This window comes from Cajanus cajan, chromosome 1 (genome assembly GCF_000230855.2).
Source record: "Cajanus cajan strain Asha chromosome 1, NIPB_CcT2T_4, whole genome shotgun sequence".
NCBI classification, from domain to species: domain Eukaryota; kingdom Viridiplantae; phylum Streptophyta; class Magnoliopsida; order Fabales; family Fabaceae; genus Cajanus; species Cajanus cajan.
In genome coordinates this window covers 32,915,172-32,940,090 of record NC_138517.1, presented here as the reverse complement: position 1 = coordinate 32,940,090, position 24,919 = coordinate 32,915,172, and the positions used below count along the sequence as shown (strand labels likewise).

Here is a 24,919-nt window from a genome sequence, read left to right as displayed (position 1 = left end):
TATAGTGGCAAACGAGTTATAAGTTTCTAGGGCTCCCGGCCATAGTGAACTAATGTAATGTCCTTAGATTATTACATTTAGTAAAGTAATTGTACTACGCAATGGAAAAAAGAATATATTACTCAGCTACTCCAGGTTTCTCATGTATTAGTTCTCAGTAATTTATGTAATTTCATACATGTATAGGGTAAAATAAACAACCAATTGAAAGCAATCCCCTTATGGGGGTTATATATATATATATTATCTACATAATCTTTACAGTTATACACTTAATATCTCTAATCATTAGTTAAATGTCTATATAACAAATATGTCACATTAGAGTGATGTCATAGAGATTGGGTCATTAATTGCATGACCCTCTACTAGGTAAACAAGTTATCATATTAATTATGTCTTATTTTCATTAGTTTCTACCACAAAAAAAAAATAAAAATAACTTAAATAACTAGTAAGTTTATTAAACAAAACAACATCTAGTAAGGAAATAACACCTTTATCAACATAAATAACTTAAAGTAATGGATTAGTTTTTCAATTTAAAGGCATAATTCAACTTCAATATTATCTCAAAACTTAACAACTAAGGGTAATCAACTGAACAAATGAAAATCAATAAGGCAATTGAATAAAAAATTATATTCAATTAATAAACAACTAAACAACTTATAACTTTCTCAATACATGAAATTTTATGTACAACTTAACAACTTTAAACAATTGGTTAACTTCCAATTTGAAACATAACCTCAACTTACAACTTAAATCACAACTTTCAATCATCAAATATAACTTACAGCATGAAAAACATTTTCAACATAAGCAACTTTAATCTCAACATAAATAATTTTAAGCAACTAATTTGTCATTACGCATATTAACTTATGGAGATCTCTTATAACAAAGATGAGTAATCTAAGTGGCTAAGTCCTATCTATCCACAACGTTTGACTTATTACAACTAGGTCAAGTTTAAACAATACTGGGTCTCTTAAAGTGTTATGTATACATCTTAAATTGATTTCTCAGGTTTTTTTTACTTAAACTAGAAAAGTCTAGTATCAATGACAGGATAAAACAAAACAACTTAGGTGTGAGTCTACCACGAACTTAATATGCATATCTAAGTCTCATATGGGATTAGCCCGCCAATTATTCACCAAATAATATGCATTTTTTTAGCAATTAATTTAGGATTTTACCCATCAACTTCATATATTACTCAGTTGCTTTTATACACGTATAATTCGATAACCCTCATATAGATTCCACATAAAACCTAGAGGGGACAACTTAAAAAAATCACTTATTCAGAAACTAACTTACTTGTTGAAGGGTTTTTAACTTGGCTCTTAGAGAGCACCACATCTTAAATATACACAATGAGATATTTTAATTTTTAAACCAATTTTACTCTCCTATAATTTTTATGTAACTCAACTACGACATGTATCTTCACCATATCCCTAACAACCTAACAACTTAAATCAACTTTAAACAACAAACACCTTTAATTCACTCAATTTTTAATCAATTATCAACTTACAACTTTAACAACTTGAAATATCATCATACATCATCGTAGATCAATGCATAATGAACTATAATCATACAACATCATTTATATAAATCAAATTACATCATGTAAATTTTAGAACTATTATACTGTTTAATAATTATATATAAAAAATAAATTTTGTTGATATAACCGTTCAATTATAATTTTATATCATCTTAAATGTGTATATCAAATTTTGATAAAATTAGACAACAATTAAAGGTAATTAAATTGTTCATATTTTAATATATTTTAAAATATCTATATTATGTCAATTTTAATTGATATGAATAAGGTAATAAAATTATTTTAAATTAATATAAAATTTCGTATATATAATTTGAGAGTAAGAAATTTTCAATCTAATAATAAGTTTTAAAAATAATAGTTTAATTGTAAGTTATTGAGTAATATAATAGTTAGTAATAATTACACTGTTATCATTTAATATATATATATATATATATATGTATGTATGTATATATATATATGTATATATATAATACCGGTGTAACTTTTACTGAGTATTACACCGTTCAATAACTCTATATTAAATGTGAATTTTGTAAATTCAATCATTAGATTGCAAGTTCTTTACTCTTAGATCATATATACAAAATTTTATACTAATCTAAGATGATTTGATACTTCATTCTTATAAAACAAAATTGACGTAATATATTCATTTCAAAATATACTAAAATATGAACACTTTGATTACCTTCAAGTTGTTGTTCAATTTTAACAAAATTTGATATACATATAAAGTGATATGAACTTTCAATCCAATGGTTGGATTTACAAAATTCACATTTAATATAAAGTTAGTAAGCGGTGTAATACTTGGTAAAAGTTATATCGGTGTAATTATAACCCTTCTCATATATATATATATATATATATATATATATATATATATATATGTGTGTGTGTGTGTGTGTGTGTGTGTATTTTATTTTACATGTAAGAGATATGTTGATGGGATAGGGATTAGAATAAAATAAAAAGGTATAAATGTCTAAAAACAAAGTGGAGACCAAAGAGAGGTATCCTCTTATATACTATTATAAACATATTTAATTAAATAATATAAATTATAAATTCAACACGGTGTAAGACAAGATTATTACACTAACAAGATATAATTTACTCCTCCACTCCTATTTATTAAACATGAATAGATATGTTGCATTAGGGAGTGTTTACGCTTTTTTCTTCAATAAGAGCATTTATAGCTATTTTTATTAAACGGAAGTGTTTTAGGACATTTTTTTAATAACCTCTTATCTTTAATTGTATGTACTTTTAATTTACTAATGAAAAAATATATCATTTTCAATTTTTTAAACTGAATTTAATATTATTTTAAAATAAATTATAAATAATAATCCTATTTATATAAATTTATAATAAAATATATAAAGAAGATAACTTGTTTTTGTGTGCATGATATTTTGGACTATTTTATCTTTATAACTATTTTCAAATCACTCTCTTCCACAATTTTTAATTTTGTAAATATCTAACTAATCACCTATTTCATTATTTTTTTTAAGTAATTGAGGCACTTGTCAGGATAATTCTCTTAAACAACACTCTGATTTTAGAGATCAACCCCTATATATTAAACATGAATCACTATCTTCTGCGATAATATTTTTAGGAATTTTTCTTCAATGAAAGAATTTGTAAGGGTAGTTTGGTTTTTATTTGTCATTGTAACATTGTCAGTCTTAAAATATTTGTGATTTTTATTTATTATATGTTGTTGTTGTTAATTGTTATTTTGTGCTAATGAACTCTAGAGTCATGAAGAACCTTATGAGTTTTTTGTCGTTTAGAAGTATCTTTAAACAAATGTCAAGTTGGACCTGTAGGAGCAGGGTATATAAGACTTTTCTTTAGAAGTGAGTTTCATAAGTTCATTTCTTACGGAAAGTTAAAGAGAAAAGCTTAAAGAGAGGAGCTCTAGCTCGTAAGTTCTTTTCTTCCCTAACCTTTCTCTTATGAGGGTGAGTCATCCCCAGAGCTCCATTCTTGTTGTGTTGTTTGTTGATTTAGGTCAATAGAACCTCAAAAATCAAGCTTGTTGATTTGTTTGGGGTCATGGTGTGGCTATTTGGAGTCTTCTTCTTATCTTCCTTGATTCATTTCAATTTTGAGATAAAGGAAGTTAGATCAATTATTTGATGATTCTTGAGGTTGCATATTGTTGATTTTCTCATTAAATTATGGTCGAGTTGATGAATTGGATTGAAATTATTATGGTTGGAAAAGCTTGAATGGGTGATGCATGTTGAAGGGATTTGGGTGATTCTAGCATGTTAGTTGTTGCATGTTGTTAATTGTGTTGGAAATGATTTACTTGTGTTGAGTAGGAATGAAATCTTGTATTGTTTGTTGGTGTTGGACGAGGCAAAGGATCCCTTGTCTCATTGGTGTTGGACGCTGGTTCTGTGGCATCTGGCTCTGTGGCATCAGGCGCTAGTTGTTTTTTAAAAACTTGTTTAACTTCATAAATGGTGAACCTGAGTAAGGTAGTTAATCTATTGAATGTTTTATGTCGATAGTTGTTGTTCATGCTATATACATTAATCTAGGATGATGTTTATAAATAATGACTAGTTGAAAGTTGAGTTGAGTTGTTGTGTTGAATATAAATGACGCATAATGTTGCATGTTGTTGAGATGATGACATTGATAGTGCTTAAGGCATGGTTTTGAAAGTTGTGTTAATCAACTCAGGACTAAAGAAGAGGTTGTTTTAAAAGTTACATATCTCATTGTGAGGATATTGTATTGTGGTGCTTCGAAAGCCTAGTTTGTTGAAAAACCCTTCTTAGAAAGTTGACCCTTGAAGAAGATAGTTGAGTCTCCTTTTGGACATTAGTTGATACAATATGTTAACTGATAGTGTTGTCGAATCACTATAAAAAAATTACTAGATTTTTCCTAAGATTTGTAATATAAGAAACAATCTAGGCAATTCTTCTCAAAGACATATATATATATATGATCCCAATTATCATGCAAGGTTAGAATGAGGATTTTATGAATTCTAAATAGTAATTGAACAAGTAAGAATGTAATCAAAGAATTAAACAGAAATTTTAATCATAAATTGTATTGATTTAAGGTTTTAATCCTTATGATAAAATTTTCACAGTTCAAAATATAATTTGAACTCAATCAACCTAAATCACCATAAATGTAATTAAAATGTATGAATTTCATAAAAATGTGAAACGCAATTGCAAGCTCAATATTCCTGTGAAATACAAGAATGGTAAATGACTAATTTAAGTGATTTATGTTATTTTAGGTATAGATTTAAATTTAGATTATATCTAAAATTAATCTTCAATTTTGTTATGGATCTAATTAAAACAAAATTCATAATCATGAAAAAAAATTATATCTGGAACGGAGAAAAAGATGAAGATAATTTGTATGATAAAATTAGATCGGAAACTCAAATTTTATCACATTTCATGGAATCACAAATTGATTGAACAAATTAGCCATGCTTCTTCATCGAGTTGCTATTGTTAAATCTTGTAGAAAATGTAGAGAGAGAAATTTTTTTTAGAAAAACTTGTACAAGAAACAACTTTAAAATATAAAAAATGAGTGAAAGTGTACATAAGAAGTCTCAACACCTATTAATAAAACAATATAGTGAACCTAATCAAAATATTTACAAGCCTTAACCCATTAACCAACTAATTAACAATGTTAGACTACTAGTACAATAAGTTTCTAAAGTAAACAAAAAATGAATTGTAGAGGCGTAATGTTGAGGTGCATTAATTTTTAGACCTTTAAATGTCTGAACTAGGTGAAAATCTCAAAAAAGAAACTGAAGAGCTTCATCTTAGCTTTCCAAGGACACTACGATTCCAAGTTCAGGAGCTTCAGATATGGCCTATGCTTGACAATATGTCAAAGTGGATAGAAATGACTAAAATTAACTAAAATTTAAAATTGAAACCAAAATAGTCCACCAAAACAAATGTCAACCAATTTAAGACACTTCTAAATGTCACATAAGCCCAATATAATATACTTAAATATTTATTAATTATGCACTATCATGGGCCTAGTCGAGGCATACCGGCTACAAGTGATCACAGTATAGAAGTCAAGTTGAGCTATACTAATTATAAGTGATCAACTTAAGAAAATATACAACATCAGGGACTTAGTCCCTAATTGAGTATCAGAGGAGCATAATATTTGGCGGGTATTTGTTGGACTAATCTCATAGGAGACTTAATTAAGCTAGCTAATGTTGTGGTAAGCTCATACTCAAATTGTTCTACCTTGATAGGAATCCTAGACTTCCTAATTTAAGTGGCAACACCTAAGAAACCTTGTTGTAGGGATTGATATCTTATTTGACTTTTGATCTAGTTGGTGTATGGGTTGTTGGTTTGATAAAGTCACGCCACTTAGATTACTCACTTGTGTTGCAAGAGATTTCCATAGTTGAAATGCGTAACAATACATTAGTTGATGGTTGAACATATGCTATATTGATTTAGTTGTGTTGTCTATATGCAATATTGGTAATACTGATTGTGTTGTGATGCTAAATTTAGTTGAATATGAAATTATATGATTATTACTCATATTTTTTATTGTTAATATTGAATCTTTGAATTCTAGCTTACCCTTACTTGTTTTCATGTTGTTTGATATGAGAGTAGAGTAAATACAAGTTTAAGATGTTGTAAACGGATGATGGAGTTGTTGTCTTTTGGAGGCTGCTCTTAGGTAGCTATTGTATAAATGTGCTTAATTGGCACCTAAGGCAACACTTTCGTTATTTAGATTATTGTATAGTTATATATACACATACACAAATATATATATATATATATATATATATATATATATATATATTGTTTCTTTTAGTTGTAAATATGCATGTATATTATAACTATTGAGTATCCAATAGTTGTTGTTATCCTTAGGGATATGATTATTTTTCATTGTCAATTGATGAGTCGTTGAGTGTACGGACTATGATAGGATGTCACAGACATAATCATTTACGAATTAAATATTAATATTTTAAACTAAATTATCAATAAATAAAAATGTTTTTATGAATTAAATATTTATATTCTAAAATATAATTTATATGTTTAAAAAGTCTATTTATAGGTGTAAAATAAAGTATATTTATAAAAATCTTAAAAATAATATATATATATATATATATATATATATATAGTTTATTGTGAATTTTAATTATATATTATATATAATAAATATGCATGTGTATTGTACTAGATAAAATATTAGTTATTTTTTCAATATAATCATTTTAAGCTATTTTTATTTAAAGATATTATTTTTAAAAATATTCTCAATTTTTTTTGTCTCTTTTAATTAATTATTCTTAATTTTATTTCTAAATTAAATTTTAATATTTTAAAAAGTTATCAATATTTTAAAATAATTTTGTATCAAGTATGTATTATTTACATAAAAATAAAATATAATTTAAAACTTAATAGTGGTTTTACTAAAAAAAAAAAACTTAAAAAGAGGTTATCATCAGTTATATATATATGTTTTTTTTATAAAAAAATGTGTGATATATTTAAAGCGAAAAAAGTAGTGGAAATAATAAGGCAGATGATAAACGCACCTCCACTCTCGTAAAAACACACCCCTTTTTTAAAAAAATATATAAAATGTCTAAATTACCCTTTTAAAAAAATGAAATTTCTAAATTTACATCTCCCTTCCCCGCACCCTCCTCCCGCACCTCCCTTTCCCGCACCCCCCTTATCCTGTATCTGCATGTAAACTTTAGTCTGGAACGACACCAGAACAGACCGTTCTGCAAGAAGAACGACCCATTCTGCTTGCAAAACTACCTGTTTTGCTTGCAAAACGACCCGTTCTGCTTTCAGAATGGCCCATGCTGCAAGCAGTACGGCCCGTTCTGCAAGTAGTACAGGCTGTTCTGCTTGCAGTACAGGCCGTACTGAAAGCAGTACAGGCCATTCTGGGGCCGTTCTGTTGTAATACAGGCCACCGCGTCACTTTTAAAATGGCTACCTTATGACTGATTTTAAAACCTCGATTTTAAAAGTCATTTTTGTACTAGTGTTTCTTTTCATAGAACAAGTAAGAGTATTTCTCTTACAAGACCACCTGCTGACATTGCGCACCCCTCTTCTTTCTCTTTCTGGCACTCCTCTTCTTCTTTTTTTTTTTTCCCGCACCTCGCACACCCCTCTTCTTTCTCTTTCTGGTACTCCTCTTCTTTTTTTTTTTTCCCGCACCTTGCACACCCTCTTCTTTCTCTTTCTGGCACTCCTCTTCTTCTTTTTTTTTCCTGCACCTCGCACACCCCTCTTCTTTCTCTTTCTGGTACTCCTCTTCTTCTTCTTCCTACTGTTACAGAAAGTTCTTTCCGGAATTATATAAAAATGTTCCGGAAAATACTTTCCAGAATATTAAATTCTTATTCCGGAAAGTATTTTCTGGAAATGTTTTGTTACATAATTCCGGAAAGTACTTTCCATAATATTAAAGCTACTATTACGGAAAGTTCTTTCCGGAATGCTAATGATTGTAAAAATACTCTTCGGAATGCTAATGATTGTAAAAGAGCCTTTTGTATGCTGGTTATGGTGGGGCTAGTCCTTTTTTCTATTCAGAATGACTGTAAAAGTATATTGCTTAATGACATTGAGCGAAAAGAGGCTTTGGAAAGAAGAGGGGTGTGAAGTGTGGGGTGCAGGGAAGGGGGGTGCGGAGAAGGGAGGTGTAAATTTAGGAATTTTATTTTTTTTAAAAGGATAATTTAGACATTTTATATATTTTTTTAAAAAGGGAGTGTGTTTATACGAGAGTAGAGGTGTGTTTATCATCAGCCAAATAATAATTGGTGGAAGGCCCAATAGTTTAGAAAGATAAAAGGCCCAATAAGTCACGGAAGAAACAAAAGGCCACAAAGCTAAACATACCAACAAGCTGATAGAGAAAATCCTATATATATAAAAGATGGAGGTTCACGGCCTCACTGACCCTCCGCAGTTGTAAGCAGCACAACATCGAGTGAGTCTCTCTCTCTCTCTCTGCATTCTTATGATGAAATCTTAAGCAAATTATTGAAATCTCTTGAATTTGTGATTTAATGTGATTTGGTTAATTTAATGTGATTGTTGTTGTATGAAGGATAGGCGAAGAGGCAGCGAAAGCTTTGGTTCCCGAATCAGTGTTGAAGAAGCAAAACAGGAATGAGGTGTGGGCTTACACAAAGCTAAACATGATGAATGTGACACCCTCTACCCGCTTATCATAACACATAAATAATAAAATTAGAATATCGTAATCCTTCATTATTAAAAATACTAAATATGTTCAGATAGAGAGCACTATATCCATAACTTAAACAAATAACATAATCAGCGAAAATTACAAAGAAATAAAACTAAAGTTTTTAAAATAATTTAATAGAAATAACACGCTAATCTAATCATATCTACGCCCTGATGTCACATGTCCTATTAGAGCAAAACCCATATAGAAGCCTAAGCTTTATCACTAACATCCTCAGCCTCATGCTGATAATCATCTGTATAACGGTCAAAGGAAAGCAATACAAAGAAAATGGAGTGAGAAACATCTTACTTGGCTCACAGTGTAGGAATATACAACAGATAACCAAACAAACAAAACATGTATAACATAGATAAATTAATAACAATATCACATCTCACTCATCCAAGACATATAAATTTTTCATATAACATTAAAATGCACACGGACTACATTTTATCATGCATGTGGCGCCAGTAACATATCACATGACATATTGCCGCTAGTAATGCACGAAGAGTAATTTAGGAGTACATGTCGGGTCACACCCTTTGCACACTCTCACTAGAAGGATATACTACCAGAGTCTCGTCGGGATAGCTAAGCCGCGCAAGATACATCTCATGCACACAATGGGCGAGACTGAAACTTCAAAACCAAACTATCCCCAAGGACTAATCCCCAAAGCTTTTACACTAGGGGGCATTCTCTAGTGGTGTATTCCATATCGTACCCTTAAAAATATTTATGCACATGATGCATGTCAATCAAGACTCTGCATTCTCATATCACATTATTATCATCACATTTCATCATCACATTTCATCATCATATTCACATCATCATATTTCATCATCATATCTCATTATCACATTATCACATTATATGCACAATTCTCACAGAGCACTTTAATCCATATTAAAACTCATCTATTTGCGAAATTAAACACATATTCATTCATCTCATTCAACAAGGAATACATCAGAACAATCAAAAAGCAAAATAGAAAACATTCATATTTTGCATGTTTATCATAGGGTTCCCACAGGAACCCACGGAACACTCTAATCCATACAATAAACATTTAAAACAATACAATTAACTCATACAATTACCTCTTCAAACCATCTTCTCTTACAATCCCCCATGGATTCCCCCTTAGGGTTTCCTATAGGAACCTATAGAGATCTCAAATCATACAATTAATTACATATAAGAAAATAATAGGCGAAACAGATACAATTGGAGAAAATCCCTCATACATGAGCATACAAAAAAATACAACACACACAGGATTGAGGGCCAATCCCACTACCCAACAGATATTCCCACACCCAAAACGAGGTTTCTCACTCTCCCTTACCTATATAAGCAGGAGCTGAAACTAAAGTTAGATCTTGCTAGACCCCTCCTCTAGGTTCTCCCTTGGTCTTTAGAGAGTGTAGAAGAAAAAGAGGTGAAAAGTGAAAAATGTATTTTTGGAGTGACAGAGCGTTCTATTTATAAGCATCAATAGTCGCCAGAACGACCCGTTTTAAATCCGGAACGGCCCGTTTTAGACTCATACTTCATGTCCAAAATTCACATTTAGAATGACTCGTTCCAAAATTAGAACGGCCCGTTCTGCATGAGTTTCTACTCACAACAGCCACATTTGGAACGGCCCGTTCCAAATCGGAGCGGCCCGTTCTTTAAACAAGTCACTTCTGTCTCAACCTAAGTATTCTTTGACTTGCCTCTTCAAGCAAATACCCAAGTATTCTTTAAACATAAAGGCTCACCAGACTTTAAACAACCAAATATTCTTTTACAAATAAGTCTCTCTAAGCTCAAAGCAATAACATAAAGTTAAGATAACAAAGTGGTTTTTGTCTTACTATCAAGACGTAATACAACCAATTATGTACAAAGCTTTTTATAGAAAGAAAGAAATATACAATTGTGCTTATGTAAGTCTCTTCTTATGTGTATATCTCTTATTTTCTGAATCTTCAAACTTCTTTATATAGAAGTTTCACAAAGATGATTATTGCAAATCCTTGAGTGACTTTCATAGGCTTGCCTCGTCTTTCTTCATTTTGCGTTCTTTGTGAGAAGTGTCTGTTAGTGCAATAAATGTAAACATTAAATGTATTTTCATCAAATTGTTATTTCTTATTAGATCAAGGAAGTTTATTATCACCTTTTAGGTACCAAATAGAGGAAACATGTGTGTTAGTTCGAGAAAACTTTCTCTATAATTTTGTGTGTTTCAAGGGATATGCTAGTTCTTTTTTTCTTATGCGAAGCATGTTTTTTTGTTTCTCAGCTAAGCATGAGTATCGTATAACAACATAAATTGTTTATCATAAATCTAAAATATAATTTATATAATCAAAAATATGTATTCATTGTAAATTTTAGTTACATAAAATAATCATTTATCACACAAACTGAAATAGTAGTTTTACTACTCAAAACAGATAGAAGAACAAATTGATAAGTTATGTTAAATAAGGAATCAAACATAAATTTTGCCCAAAGTCCCATAATGTTTATATACACGGCCAGACTACTACAATAGAATACAAGGATGGAAATATTCTTCCATAAACATAATATTTATTCTACTTGAAAAAATTCTGATATGTCTAAATATTTGATTTGAAATAACATTTTGATCGTCATGCAAATTTTTCTTAATGAAGCCCATATCAATCGACACATTTACCATCCTCCCCCTCAAAAACCAATTTAAACCAGAAAATGGGGCTAATATAAAATGAAATTTATAGTCCTGCCACTAAGTAAAGGTATCTGAAATTTCACATTAACAGGTCATGAAGACTTACTTGACCGAGAACAAATCCATTGAATATTAAAGTGTTTTTCACTTTGATTGCATGGCCATTCTCGTCATGGCTCAGACCCAGTATGCTTCTACCTCGGAAATTGAGTACAAGCAAGACAGACACTTGGAACATTGCCTGAAAAATTCTAAACATCATTTGATGATTTAGATGCAATAAATACAACATTTGTATGATAACTGGAATGACGAAGTTTCAAAATCCTGTAGTTGGCTGCTAGGGGGTGAGCCAACTGATGAAAAATCAGTGCAAAGCAAACTACAATAATAAAAAGGGTACTAATAAATGAGAAACAGAATTCACCTGTATCAGCAAATTCCTCCACATAATGTTTGTTACGAGAGGTTCTTTGAAAAGCATATGTTCCTGCTTAGAAACACTCGTCCTGTTATTACTTTCTCTTGATTTTCTAAGTCTTCGGTATTGAGCGGATACTGTTCTCGAAGGGTGGGGAGAGTACCTGCAAAGGCATTCTGACGCTCAAGTGAGTATTCGGTATAGAGCAATAAAGACTTTTATACTAGATAATTATACATATTTCTGTCCCATCACCCACGTATTTATAATGACAGGTTTAGGTCTGCTTGAGCCTGATGGGCCTTCTATCTTGGGATATGGGTAATTGGAGATTATTGTCCTTCGATTAATTTCTAATCATTGATTAGTAAGAAGGGTTTTCCATGATCGCATGCTGACCTGTCGTTCAAATTCATGGCCAAATAGGTGTTTGGCTTTCTTATTGGCCAAGCAGGTGTTCAACTTTCCTATTGGCCGAATAGGTGTTCGACCTACCTATTGGTCGAATAGGTGCTCGGCTTTCCCGTTGGCCGAGTACACGTTCGGTCCCTCACTAGACTTGTTGGTCGTGTATCGTGGTCTATCGGTTATGCTTGTGGTCGAAAGGGTTTTCAGTCCCTTTCCAGGCCGATTGGATGTTCAGCCTCCGTACTGGCCGAAAGGGTATTCCCTGTACAGTACACTGCCCTCCCTAGCCCAAGAATTGATGACGAAGGGGTTTGAAATGCCAAAGGGTGTGTTCAGGCAATTACGTGAGATGCTCTCGAGAGTCATGTCCCTCGATGATGTGACCATTGCATGCTGCGCCGTCTTAGGGATGCGTGCCTTGACGTACAAGCATGGCTATTGACTCTAATGCGGCTCACAATGGTTGGATACAGCTTTATAACATGTGATACGGTTTGGATATGTTTTTTTACCCCAAATGTTCAATTCATTAATATTTTAAATTTTTATTTTTAATTTATAAATTTTTAAAGAAAAAAACATTTTAAAAGTTAATTTGCGTACTCTATAAAGACACATTTCTCTCTTTTTTTAACCAAGATTTTATATTTATATAAAATTTTCTATTTTCTTTAACGTATCTATAACATATCATATCCTTAATTTCAAAAAAAAAAAAAGTTTTGTATCCCCGGATTCATGTCATATCTGTGTCGTACTAAGTATCTAAGGCTTCATAGCCCATCACTCACAGACGCTTCCTGCAACTCCATGCATGCTTACAGAACTTCAGCTTTCATTAGCAGCTTAATGACTATTGGCAACTCTGTTTTTTTTTTTTTTTTTTTGGGGGTGGGGGGGTGTAAGGTTAAGGTTCAGAGGCAGGAGTTTTTGCATGACTTAAGCTAGGTGGATTGTATTTCAAATGATTATCGATTATACTATTCAATTTTTGTATTCCTCGAGGGATATCACATCCGGGTCGCCCTCACTCTTTAAATATCTCTCTGCTATTAAAAAAAGCAGAAAAAGAATTGGCTTTCCAACAGTGTTGACACTTTTCCCAATTTTCCAACCAAGGTGTAAACAGTAAATAACATACATCAAACAATGCCATGACTTGAAGTACCCAGTAATAATCAGCAAAATAAAAGATCTGACCTTCGATCCACTGGAGGTCGATCCATGAGGTGATCAGTCGGTGGTTCGGTTGCCAGGGCTAGTGCTCCCAGAGTATCCATGATAAGATTTACCCAGAGAAGCTGTAAAGAAAGCAACAAATATTTTTTATGTCACCCCGACTTAATAAGTGGGTATAACCCAGAGAAAGAAAGAGAAAGTCAACCTGCACTGCATTTAATGGGACATCACCAGAAGAAACTGCAGCAACAACATTTATTACAAGAGCGGCAACATTTACTGTAAGCTGAAACTGGATAAATTTCTGAATATTTGCATACACGGACCTGCCCCATCTGACAACCTACAATCGTGGAGAAACATAATTGCCATTAACAGCTACACTTTAATTATTCAATGCACCTCGGCTCTATATAAACCTCTCATCTTACTGTCCGTATTCAAAAGTGCATTTTTACTTCTAGTAATGACAAAAAAACAGCCCTTCAAGAGGAGTTAACATACATCACTGGAAAGAACAAATCAAGATTTCTCATAGTACTAACCTTCACAACTGAAGAAAAATTGTCATCCAAAATAATGATATCAGAGCTCTCTTTTGCAACTTCTGTACCTTGAATACCCATTGCAAGACCTATATCCGCCTATATTCCAAATTCCAAAAGCAAAAAATAAAATCTAAGTTCACTACATTAATTCAAAAACTCCTCCATTGGAATGATAGTTCAAAACTTTGTAATTAAATAAAATGACCAAAATATCATGATTCTACAACAATATAAGATAGACATAACGGTCACATAATCAAAAAAAATGTACCATTACATTCAATGCATTATTGTCATAGGCACATACAACAATACAAACACAAGCCTTCAGAAAATTTAAATACTATGCAAACCTCATGAAGAGCAGGAGCATCATTTGTCCCATCCCCGGTTACAACCACAACATGACCCTTCCTCCTCAATGATTGTACTAGCAATAGTTTGTCATTGGGAGATGACCGTCCCATGACCTGTTGTTACACAGTATTGACAATAAATGCTATTTGCAAATAATATACCACTAAAAGAGCACAACTTGTTTTAGTACAGATACAGAAAAAAAAGCTGTCAAGAGAGAAATTAGATTCTACCGGTATCCTAATCCTCTCAGCAATTTCATCTCTTTGTGCATCTGACAATCCACGAAATGTTTTTCCTTCAATGATGTTTGGCTCCATAGCATCAGCAAATGGTATTCCACATTCCACAGCAATTGCTTTTGCAGTTTTCACATTGTCACCAGTGACCATTCTCACCTATTATTAGAAATCCAGACCACAAAAAAACTTGAAATCAATTGAAACGGCATTAGCAAAGCCTATTGCATATCTTAGTTTAAACATTTGCATGATATCAAAGGAAATCAAATAAAGCTAGTCTTGGTCTTTGAAATCTTAAAGGCATCAACTCAAAATTAAAAGCAACGACACACATTGGGTCAGCACAATGAAAAAAGGGTACTGCAAGCACAATGCCCTTGCAAAGATCTTGAAACAAAAATAATATCTTTTTTTTTTTTTCAGATTCCTGAGAGCTTTTGGAATAAGTTGAAACAATTAATTCTCCCAAAAGAGAAAATTCCCAAACAAATGATAGGCAGGTTTCTAAAGAAATACATACCTTAAGACCAACAATAGCTAGTAAAATAAGATCATCTTCTGGTAAAGACCAGTGAGCAAGTAGTTCTTCATTAGTTGGAACCTTCTCCTTTTCATATGATCTATATGCAATGGCAACACAACGTAAACTATCAGCAGCCATATCTTCAATAGCTTTTCTGAAAAATGTCATCTGCAAGACAGTAAAACTTTACTCAGCCCCTTCTCAAAAGACATTTATCTTAATGGACAAGAGCCATCCTAGCAGTTCATATACTAATTTTGCTTGCTTTGTTTTGGAATTGTATGTAACATATATATAACAACTTTAAAATTCTCTACTCGTGAAGAAACACATATTGATATAATCAGTTGCGATATCCCAATTTCCCTATTTATTAAATAGGCTAGTTCCTTTGGTATATTCAGATCTCATTGCTTGTATAGTACAAATTTCTGGATACTTTGAGTAAACAGTTAATCCACCCAAAATATAGAAATTCATTTATATAATGATGTGAATAAAAGTCAACAGGCTGGGATCTATTCTCTCAAGCAATTAACAAATCAATTCTCAAGTGAATCCAACAAAAGAACAGGAGACAGAAAAAAACGGTTGTGTAAGGGGTCTGGTTTGAAATGATTTCCAATTTGAAGAAGATATCCCTAACCCCATAAAAAGAACTGCACATAAACTAATAGAAAAAATGCCTGTGTTTAATTGATGTTAATATGTAACATATTTGGCATATCAAACCTTCTCCTCATCCATTTCCACCAGTTGGTCATTTCCATCAATATACCCAGTACAGCAGGCTAGGACTATCTCAGCAGCACCTTTCCAGTGTATATGGATATCAGAGTCAGACTGCAAATAGGCATAAAATCAGCATCCCCTGTCAAACAGATATATTATATGTCTAAGAAAAATATTAGCTACCTAGCAATGTTTCAATTAGTCTAAAATAGAATCAAATATCTGCATAATTGAGTAAAATGCCAATAAGATTGTACCGTTTGCAAAGCAACTCCACCTCGTTTTTTCTCTGAATTGAATGGGAAAACATGAATAATTGACGATTCAGATCGTGCAGCCGTAAAATCCATCCCAAGCTAAGGTTTGATATAATAAATTGTAACTTGTAAGCACATATATTATATTAGCCCAAAATGAAAGGAGGGTCGAGGACTGCACTTCAAAAATATACCTTTAACCCCCAATGTAAAATTGCCTTTTCTGTTGGCGATCCAGAAACCTCCTTGACATCATTAGCATCCTGTGGAGAACAAAAATCAGAGAAAATTAGTAGAACCACCTAAGTTTATGCTCATGTGCATTTTCTCTTTTATATCCTTGTACCTCAGGTGCATAAACACTGCCAGTAGTGTTCTGAGCGACACCTTCAATGAGCAGAGAGCGAAGCAGAGGATAGGACTCCAACTTATGAGGAGGATGAATTTTCATACCCCCAGCATAAGCCTCAACCACAGTCATCTGTCTCATACAATTTACAAAAATTAACAGATCAAGAAAATCTGTTTTGTCTATGCCAAACAATGCCAACAATAATGAACTTCCTAAAATCCCATATTTATTGAATATCACATTGGATATATTAGTTGACTTTTTGAACTCCCAATTTATCTTAAAAAGTTGAAAGGATTCTAACATCAAATAAAATTTAAAAGCACGAATAAATCCCATTAAAAGAAACAATTACTAGAAATGCCTTCCAAGAAGTTGATGTAACTAGTTATAAAAATTATTATTTAATTGAACATTTCAAGTACAGCACCACAAGTAAACCTGATTCATAGTCAATGTGCCTGTCTTATCACTGCATATGGTTGTGGCAGAACCCATGGTCTCACACGCAGAAAGCCTCCTAACCTACAATTCAACGTGCGATAATAAAGACCTCCAAACGTGTTTATGTCAAAACCCAATAGAAGTACAAACATCAATTGTCATACCAAAGCTTTATCTGCCATCATTTTTCTCATCGAGTAGGCAAGCCTATAGAATAGTTTATGGAAAAAGGGTGTAAGTACAAATAAATAAGATTAGACAGAGAATACGAGGAAAAGTAAATATTTTACAAATGAAAAGGCACATTAACAATCTAATATGGATACAGATAATTTAAGAATGAGAAATTAAAATATTTGTGATAATGAAAAAATGGAACACAATGCATCATTCATAGATTCTATATTGGACCCTATGCGGGATTCATATGCATTTTTGGTAAAATAAATTAATTACAAAAATTAAGGAAGAAAGTTTGGTGAAAACAAAATACAAGAATAATGGCATTTATCCACAAAGTAACCATTGTTAAATCATATCAATTATTGATAGCAATAACAAGTGAATAAAACTAGGAAGTTCAGGTCAAAAATAGCAAACTTACGTCAAAGAAACTGCTAATGGGAGCCCCTCGGGTACAGCAACCACTACAATGGTGACCTAGATATTCATTAGGTTATAATCACTAAATAGATATTGCACAAATATAAATATGTATACACATCTTTAATAATTGCACAAAGCATGTTCTGGTAATCTAGTATTTATGCTTGCTGGCACATACCGCAACAGTTACTATCTTAATTGCACCATCAATAGCATCACCGACTTTAGTCTTGCCTGCTGTAAATTGAGCTGACCCATCTGAGTTTTTAGTATGCCTAGAGAAATATCTGCTAACACATTTCCACTTTAGAGGCATGAAGACTATAGTCAATCATTAAACCACAAAAATAGATGGAAACCATATGATAACAAGTTACCTGGCCAGTAGCACAATCAAGACAACAACAGCAACAGAGAGTCCAACAATGCCGATGAAAGTAGCTACACCATTTAAGCGAACCTAAATTGAAACTTGCATATGTGAATAAATAATAAGAAATAGAAAAACTCACTCAGAAACCACAACTAAGAAAAGGACCTGCAATGGTGTTTCTTCACCAGTATCTTCTGATATGCTAGCCATTAAAAGCCCCCATTCAGTATTAATACCAACACCCGTGACCTATGATAGTAAATAAACAAGTAAAAAAGTGGAATTAATATTGAATTATTGAAAGAAATTCAATAAAAGTCAACTTGTTTTATTGACTCCAAATTCTATCTGCATCATGTATTTTAATAACTAAAGTCAACCTAGAAACAAAATCCCTTCAAGAATAGCATGCACACAAGAAGCAAACAATCAACACCTTTTTCAAAACAAATAAAGAATGTAACATACTCCCAATGGCCCTTTTTAGAAGACCCTCTCTATTCTGTCTTAGATTTAAAAAAAAAAAATTTAACAAAAATCCCCTTAATTACTCTATTTTTTCCTAGTCAATGCACAATATATGTAATAAAGTAATTTTTTAGAATCTCTCATGACGATAGAACTAGGAGAAGATCATGAACTACCACTAAGTGGAGAATTCGGCCCCAATTAATTTATGGGTATTTCTGGAAAATTTAGAAATTGTTTGCAAATTTAATACCACAAACTAAATTACTGAATTCCGTAATTCTTGTCAAGTAATTGAAGGGGTCCTAAATAGAGAACCAGAAAATGAATAATCTATACCAATAGATAAAAGGAGTACATTGACGCTCAACTGCTTTTTGGCCTCTTTTCTACTAAGACTGTTTTATCCCTTTTTGGTGTGCACTTATTTAAACTATTTTACCTTTATAAACTACCTTTAAACTATTCTTTCTCTCTCACTATTTTTTATTTCACCGTGAACTTCACTCTTTAAAGTTCAAACCTCTCACACTTTTAAAGTAACCACTTACTCCATTATCTTTTTTTTTTATTACTTTATTTTAAAAATAGAGAACGCAGAGTGTTTTTTTCACTAGTATGCTATAAAATCCAATTAAGAAACACTTCCACTATTAGTGCACAGTTTATTAGACCTTGGGACAATTACGACCCATACTTCCATCCAAGTAAATATTAACGTGTTGTTATTTACTACCTCAACTATCCTTTGAAAGCTCTTCATTTGTAAATTATAATCAAGGCAGACTACAATTACAAAAATGAAAAGCAAAAAGAAGTATTAATTACCAGCATAGTGCCACTTCCATCTGCAACTTTACATCCAGACATCAGAAAAGGATCCTTAGAATCTTTATGGACCTACAAGAAACAAAATATGTTGCAGGAAAAAAATAATAATAATTCAAATTTCCAAGGAGATAGAGATAAATGCTTACAATTTTGCTCTCCCCTGTCATACTTGATTCATCAATTGCAAGACTGTGACCAGTGATCAGAATTCCATCAGCAGGGACCTAGAAAGAGCCAAAAAGAATTCAATAACAGAGTAAATGCAATCATCAAGTATGATAAGCAAAAAAAAGATAATAGAAAAAGATCATAATACCTGGTTACCAATATTAAGGGGTATAACATCCCCAACAACGATATTATATATAGAGATCTCAACCCTTCTACCACCTCTAATTACCTTTTCATGCATGCACACCAAATATAAGGTTAGAGATAGGACAAGAAAATTGATTTAAAGAAAACTGTAATTCAACAATCAAGTTTAACTGAGCAAAGCAAACCTCCAGGTGTATATTTCTCTTTTCTTCATTTAGGTCTCGAAACTGAAGAGACTGCTTATAATCACTTATAGCTACAAAACAGGGAGAAAGGAAAAAGGTTAACAGGCATTACAAAGGTGAAGTTACTAGACACCATTATTATAGTAACTTTTACATTAAAAGACAGACTAGAAAGCATGGATCATGAACTTAGGCTACATCAAAGACTTGTCAAAGAGGAAACTGCAAAACAGAGTCATAAAACAAGTAAACAAACACTATGCACTAAAAAACTTACAAAGTCAATATAATACCTGTAACAACAATGACAAGAATAACTGCAAAAGCAATGCTTCCCCCATCATACCATCCTTCATTAATACCCTGCAACAAAATTATTGTCAAACTAAAAGAGAGAGAGAAAAGAAAATTAAAAAAAAAAACATATGAACTTGACATGCACAAAAATATAATTCTCTTAATCCTAGACTATAAAGAGAAGGAAAAAACATAGAGGGTGTGCTTGGAAAAGCTATGCAAATTAGATTATATCAATAATCAATTATATGTACAATGGTTTATTATTATAATCGATTCTAATCAGAATAAATTTTTGTTGGGTACATTTACTGAAAAATGACTGATATTTAATTTCAATTGGATACAACAAAAATCAGCTTTTGTGTAGTAAATTAGTTTCAGGAAAGAAAAAAAGTTATAGGACTATAATCATAAGCTTTAAATTTTCAGATTCATGAAAACAGCTTATTTTTTAAGGGGGAAAAAAGTTGCTTACAAATTTAATTTGTTGTCCAAAACATACATTTTTTGTTTGCAAATTTTTTCAAAAACAGCTGAAATTATGGGAAAACATCTTTCCCAAACATGCTCAGAGAGGATAAGTAGGGCAAAAGAACAAATAAATTAATTGATGACACAAGATAATATTCAAAAGAGAGCTTCAAACAGATACATTATAAAATATATATATATATATATATATATATATATATATATATATATATAAAGCCATCAAGACTGGGGACTCTTAGATTTTTTATTTAATTGAACATAAGTAAAATCAAATTAAGTTCAAGAACCATAAATAACTAACTAGACTCAAATTGAAAGATCTTCCACAGGATAGAATGCATTCAAATAATACCATGCACAGCTCAGAAACATCAGAACAACCTAAATATTCATGTAATCATGTATATGGGATGGAAACCTAGAATATAAATAGTTCCAGAACATTGAAAGCTACACGGTTCACCATTGCACTGTATGCTATATTATATATTACACAGAAACACACGCACACATATATATATATATAGAGAGAGAGATTAAAACAGAGAATCCTGCTATAAAATACGCTATTCACAAATCAAAGAAATGTGTAAGATTTGAAGATTGATATTTTTAGACAAATGGTTAAATTACTAGGAGAAAAAGGGCAATATTAGTATGTTAGTTAAGGTCGGAGCAAAATTTGGAAATTAGTATGAGACATGCTAAAATTTTGGAAATTAGTATGTTAGTATGAAACATGATAACTAACAGCACTCCCAACTAGGTACCCCCCCCCCCCCCCCCCCCAAAAAAAAAAAAATCTCACCTCAGATTTTTTCCCCAATGCCAATGAAGCCGCAGCAGCTATCATTAAAATAACCAATGTCAGATCCTTGCATGCATCCCACATAAACATCTGTAAAAGGCATGAAAAACAACCAGGTCACTACAATATCCCCCAATGACGAAGAAGAAACTTATACCATATAATCATTAAGCATTTAAAGACTCCAGCTCTCCAAGTAACTTACCAAAAAACCCCTTCCTTTCTTCCGAGGATAATTGTTGGAACCAAATGCATTCTTTCGCTTTAGTAAGTCAGCATCATCACCATGAACCCCCTTCTCTAAATTAGTTTTCAACAAATCCGATAGCCCTACAACCTGATAATGATTCAGAAGAAACTTGGAAAATTTGACACTGAAGAATACCATTGCCAAGTTAAGAAATCATTTTTGACAAACATACCCCTCCATATTGCTGCAGAGCAGCAGTGTCATGCTCCCTTGAAATTGAAGCAAGTTGCTCTTGTCCAATTGGAAACTCACCACCAGTGGGGATCGGAATAGGTTTAATAGGTTCTAACAATTTAAAGCATTCGTACGTATACTCCATTTATCATATCAACTGGAATGAGGATACATGAAGGGCAGAAGGAGGGAAAAACTTCCTTTCTTTGGACCTTATTAAGCAATGCACTCTTTGAGTAGAAGGAACAACAGATGAAACTCTAGAACAAGTTATTCGAAGAGGATGAAACTCTTCGATGGAGGATTGTGATAATAACATATGAAACTCTAAAGCAAGTTATCCTAATTCTTTGGAATAAAAAAATTGATCTTAATGATTAAAAATAATACATAACTGAAATATGCACTAAACAGAAAACTATCTTTTGTTATCCTTTGAAACTCCCCCTTAAGTTGGGGGAGAAGATCGATGCCCTACTTAGAGAATTAATTGTTTATAATCAACTCTTGAAGTGATGAAACAAAGTGATGAGCTTGAACTAGCCCCATCTTTTAATTACTTTGTTATATCCAGATTGGATCTGGATTAGAGAGCTTTGAACTAGCACCATCATGTAGTTTCAAAAAGAAAAAGATTTCAAACTTGGCCTCTTTTATGTTTTGTTCTTTTTAACCACCAAAAATTGCCTAATGCTCACCCACTATGCAATCATCACCGGAAAAAAAAGAAAGGACATTTTACACTTTTACTTTTCTATTTCAAAGAACAACCTCATACTTATTCCTTTATTAATAGCTGCATTAACTCTTCCTTTAGAATCACCACAAAACAACTACTATTGGGATAAAAAAGATTGGTTAAGATACTACCTTTGCAGAAGGATGTTTCAACTGTCCTTCCTTGAGATTTATGATTCGAATTTCTGTTCTGCAGTTTATACTTTCGAATCGTGTATTTCTACGACACCAAAAATTGAGATAACATATCAGATTGATGTTTCATCCTCTTGAGAAACCAATCTGTTGATCTTTCAACATACACATCCAAATTGTGCAACCAACATCTTTTGAATATCATGTATATATCAGATATATTCGGATTAAAAACAAATACCAAACAGCAGATTGATATATATCCACCAAATGTAACTAATTGAAGATTGATTGCAATTTGAACATACATGAATCTGATATTGGTAGAAAACCAGCCAAAGAATTATACTGATGCAGAGAAATATCTATGAAATGGAAGAAGAATAGCAGGTATATAGGCTGGTAGTTGTAGCTTGATTCTTAACTTATATAGTGAGTTAAAGTGAGCAATATATTCAGTAGGGAATTTTTTTTTTTCTTTTTACCACTCGTAAAGTGTGTATGGAAAAAAGTATTTGGTTCTTTTTAGAAAATAAATTACCGCTGTGGTCATTGATTTGGAAATTCACAATTGTGGTTGTGATACAAATTCTGTATAGTTAAAATAGGTTATGATTAATTTTTAAATGGCTTAAATATAATTTTAATTTTTCAAATTTAAGTAAATTTTTTTAGTTCTATAAATTTAAAAGATTTTTTAAATTTTTTAATTTCAAAAAAATTTATTTTAATTCTTATATTCAAAATTTGTTAAAAAGTTTATTAAATATTATCATATAAAATGTATCTATTTATGTCTTTACTAGTAAAAAATATCACATTAAATCTAGTTGATAATGCATAAAATGTAATATATAATTTTCTCAATATATTATTTTTAGATTTATTATTAGTAATTTAAGAGGTTAAAACAAAATTTTTGAAAATTATTTGACTAAAAAAATTAATTTAAATTTAAAAGACTAAAAATTAATTGACCCTAAATTTGAAAGATTAAAAACATATTTAAGTCATTATAAGTTAATGATTATTAAAGACGCACTTTTGTCATTTATTATCTTAAGCTACAAATATTTTATTAAAATTTTAAAATTAATTCCTCTTCACATCAACTTAATTTTAAGAGTGGGTATATGGATTGATTCAACCTCATTTAAGGGCTGGTTCATAAAAGTTGCATTTTAAACCTGTCATATAAATCAAATCAGCAAAATAATTAATCAAAAATTTCTAGTTAGAGTCTGACACGAGGATAAACAGGTCAATTCACAAGCCCAATAAAAATATGAAAAATTTAAAAATTTAAACTAAATTATAATTTTGATCATTTATCTTATTTTTTAGATTTATTGTAGTCCTTTATTTATTGAAATATTCATTTGGGTCACTTATCATTTATATTTTAATTGATTTGTTCATTCTAAAACACTAATAATTTTCAATCGCTTCGCTCTCTACCTAACTCCTCTACTCTCACCGACCAAACCTACTTTACTTCAATACTCCCCTCAACCAAACCAAATAGATCAATAAGCAAACCAAATCAAAATTAAATTAAGCATTCCTAAACTCAATTTCTGTTCAGAGTATTCCACTTTCGTGATTCTCGATCAAACGCGAGTTTCTCATTAGTGACGTAATTTTCATCCGTGTCATTTATCTTTCAAAATTCAAACGCACTATCCTTACTTTGTTTTCACTCAATCACAGGTCAAATGCACAATCGATTTGTTCCTATATTAGGATACACACTTTACTTATCCTGGTTATTGCAGGTCTGATCCTGGGTCTAGGACCTTCTCGTTCCTTTTCGAGTAGTCCGAAATTAGGGGGTGCTTGCAAAGACACTCCAACGCTCAAGTAAGTGCTCAGCGTATTAAATGCGGTAGTTGAAAGTTAGTTACGTACCTCCTTAGGGTCCTATTTATAGTGATTCTTGTTGAGTCGTGATTAAGGACTGTGCCTCAAGAAATTAGGAGACTAAACCGGCATATTATATAAATTAATATCTCCTTAATTGTCTTAACATAAATCCGTAACTTGGCCGAACATATCGACATATTCGGCTCAGGTAGTGAGTAGTCAATGTTCTCAGCAAATTTGATCGGGTTGGTCGGGTCGGGTATTCGAGTATACGGCCTACTCGAT

General features: G+C 31.7%; 1 protein-coding gene across 7 annotated transcripts; it reads right to left on the bottom strand.

Moving 5' to 3' along the window:
* Positions 1-8,899: 8,899 nt before the first annotated feature.
* LOC109798446 (calcium-transporting ATPase 8, plasma membrane-type) lies at positions 8,900-23,212 on the bottom strand. Of its 7 annotated transcripts, XM_083059358.1 has the most exons (30): positions 23,080-23,212; positions 22,769-22,856; positions 21,897-22,110; positions 21,680-21,811; positions 21,475-21,564; positions 20,168-20,237; positions 19,875-19,945; positions 19,688-19,771; positions 19,518-19,595; positions 19,369-19,440; positions 18,238-18,321; positions 18,077-18,159; positions 17,878-17,986; positions 17,698-17,753; positions 17,258-17,300; positions 17,091-17,174; positions 16,644-16,778; positions 16,492-16,560; positions 16,298-16,396; positions 16,041-16,151; positions 15,306-15,476; positions 14,777-14,941; positions 14,540-14,656; positions 14,184-14,282; positions 13,844-13,981; positions 13,660-13,760; positions 12,058-12,214; positions 11,737-11,871; positions 10,021-10,083; positions 8,900-9,161 (listed from the first exon to the last, which is right to left on the bottom strand). In XM_083059358.1, exons 3-30 carry the CDS (start codon positions 22,041-22,043, stop codon positions 9,069-9,071), a joined length of 2,856 nt encoding a protein of 951 aa, XP_082915484.1. In that variant the 5' UTR covers positions 22,044-22,110; positions 22,769-22,856; positions 23,080-23,212; the 3' UTR covers positions 8,900-9,068. The 7 variants fall into 7 exon arrangements, 3 of the variants coding, with proteins under 3 accessions (XP_082915484.1, XP_082915486.1, XP_020214335.2); XR_014427626.1 differs by lacking the exon at positions 10,021-10,083 and having other exon boundaries at positions 11,737-11,881; XM_083059360.1 differs by lacking the exon at positions 10,021-10,083.
* Positions 23,213-24,919: the final 1,707 nt, after the last annotated feature.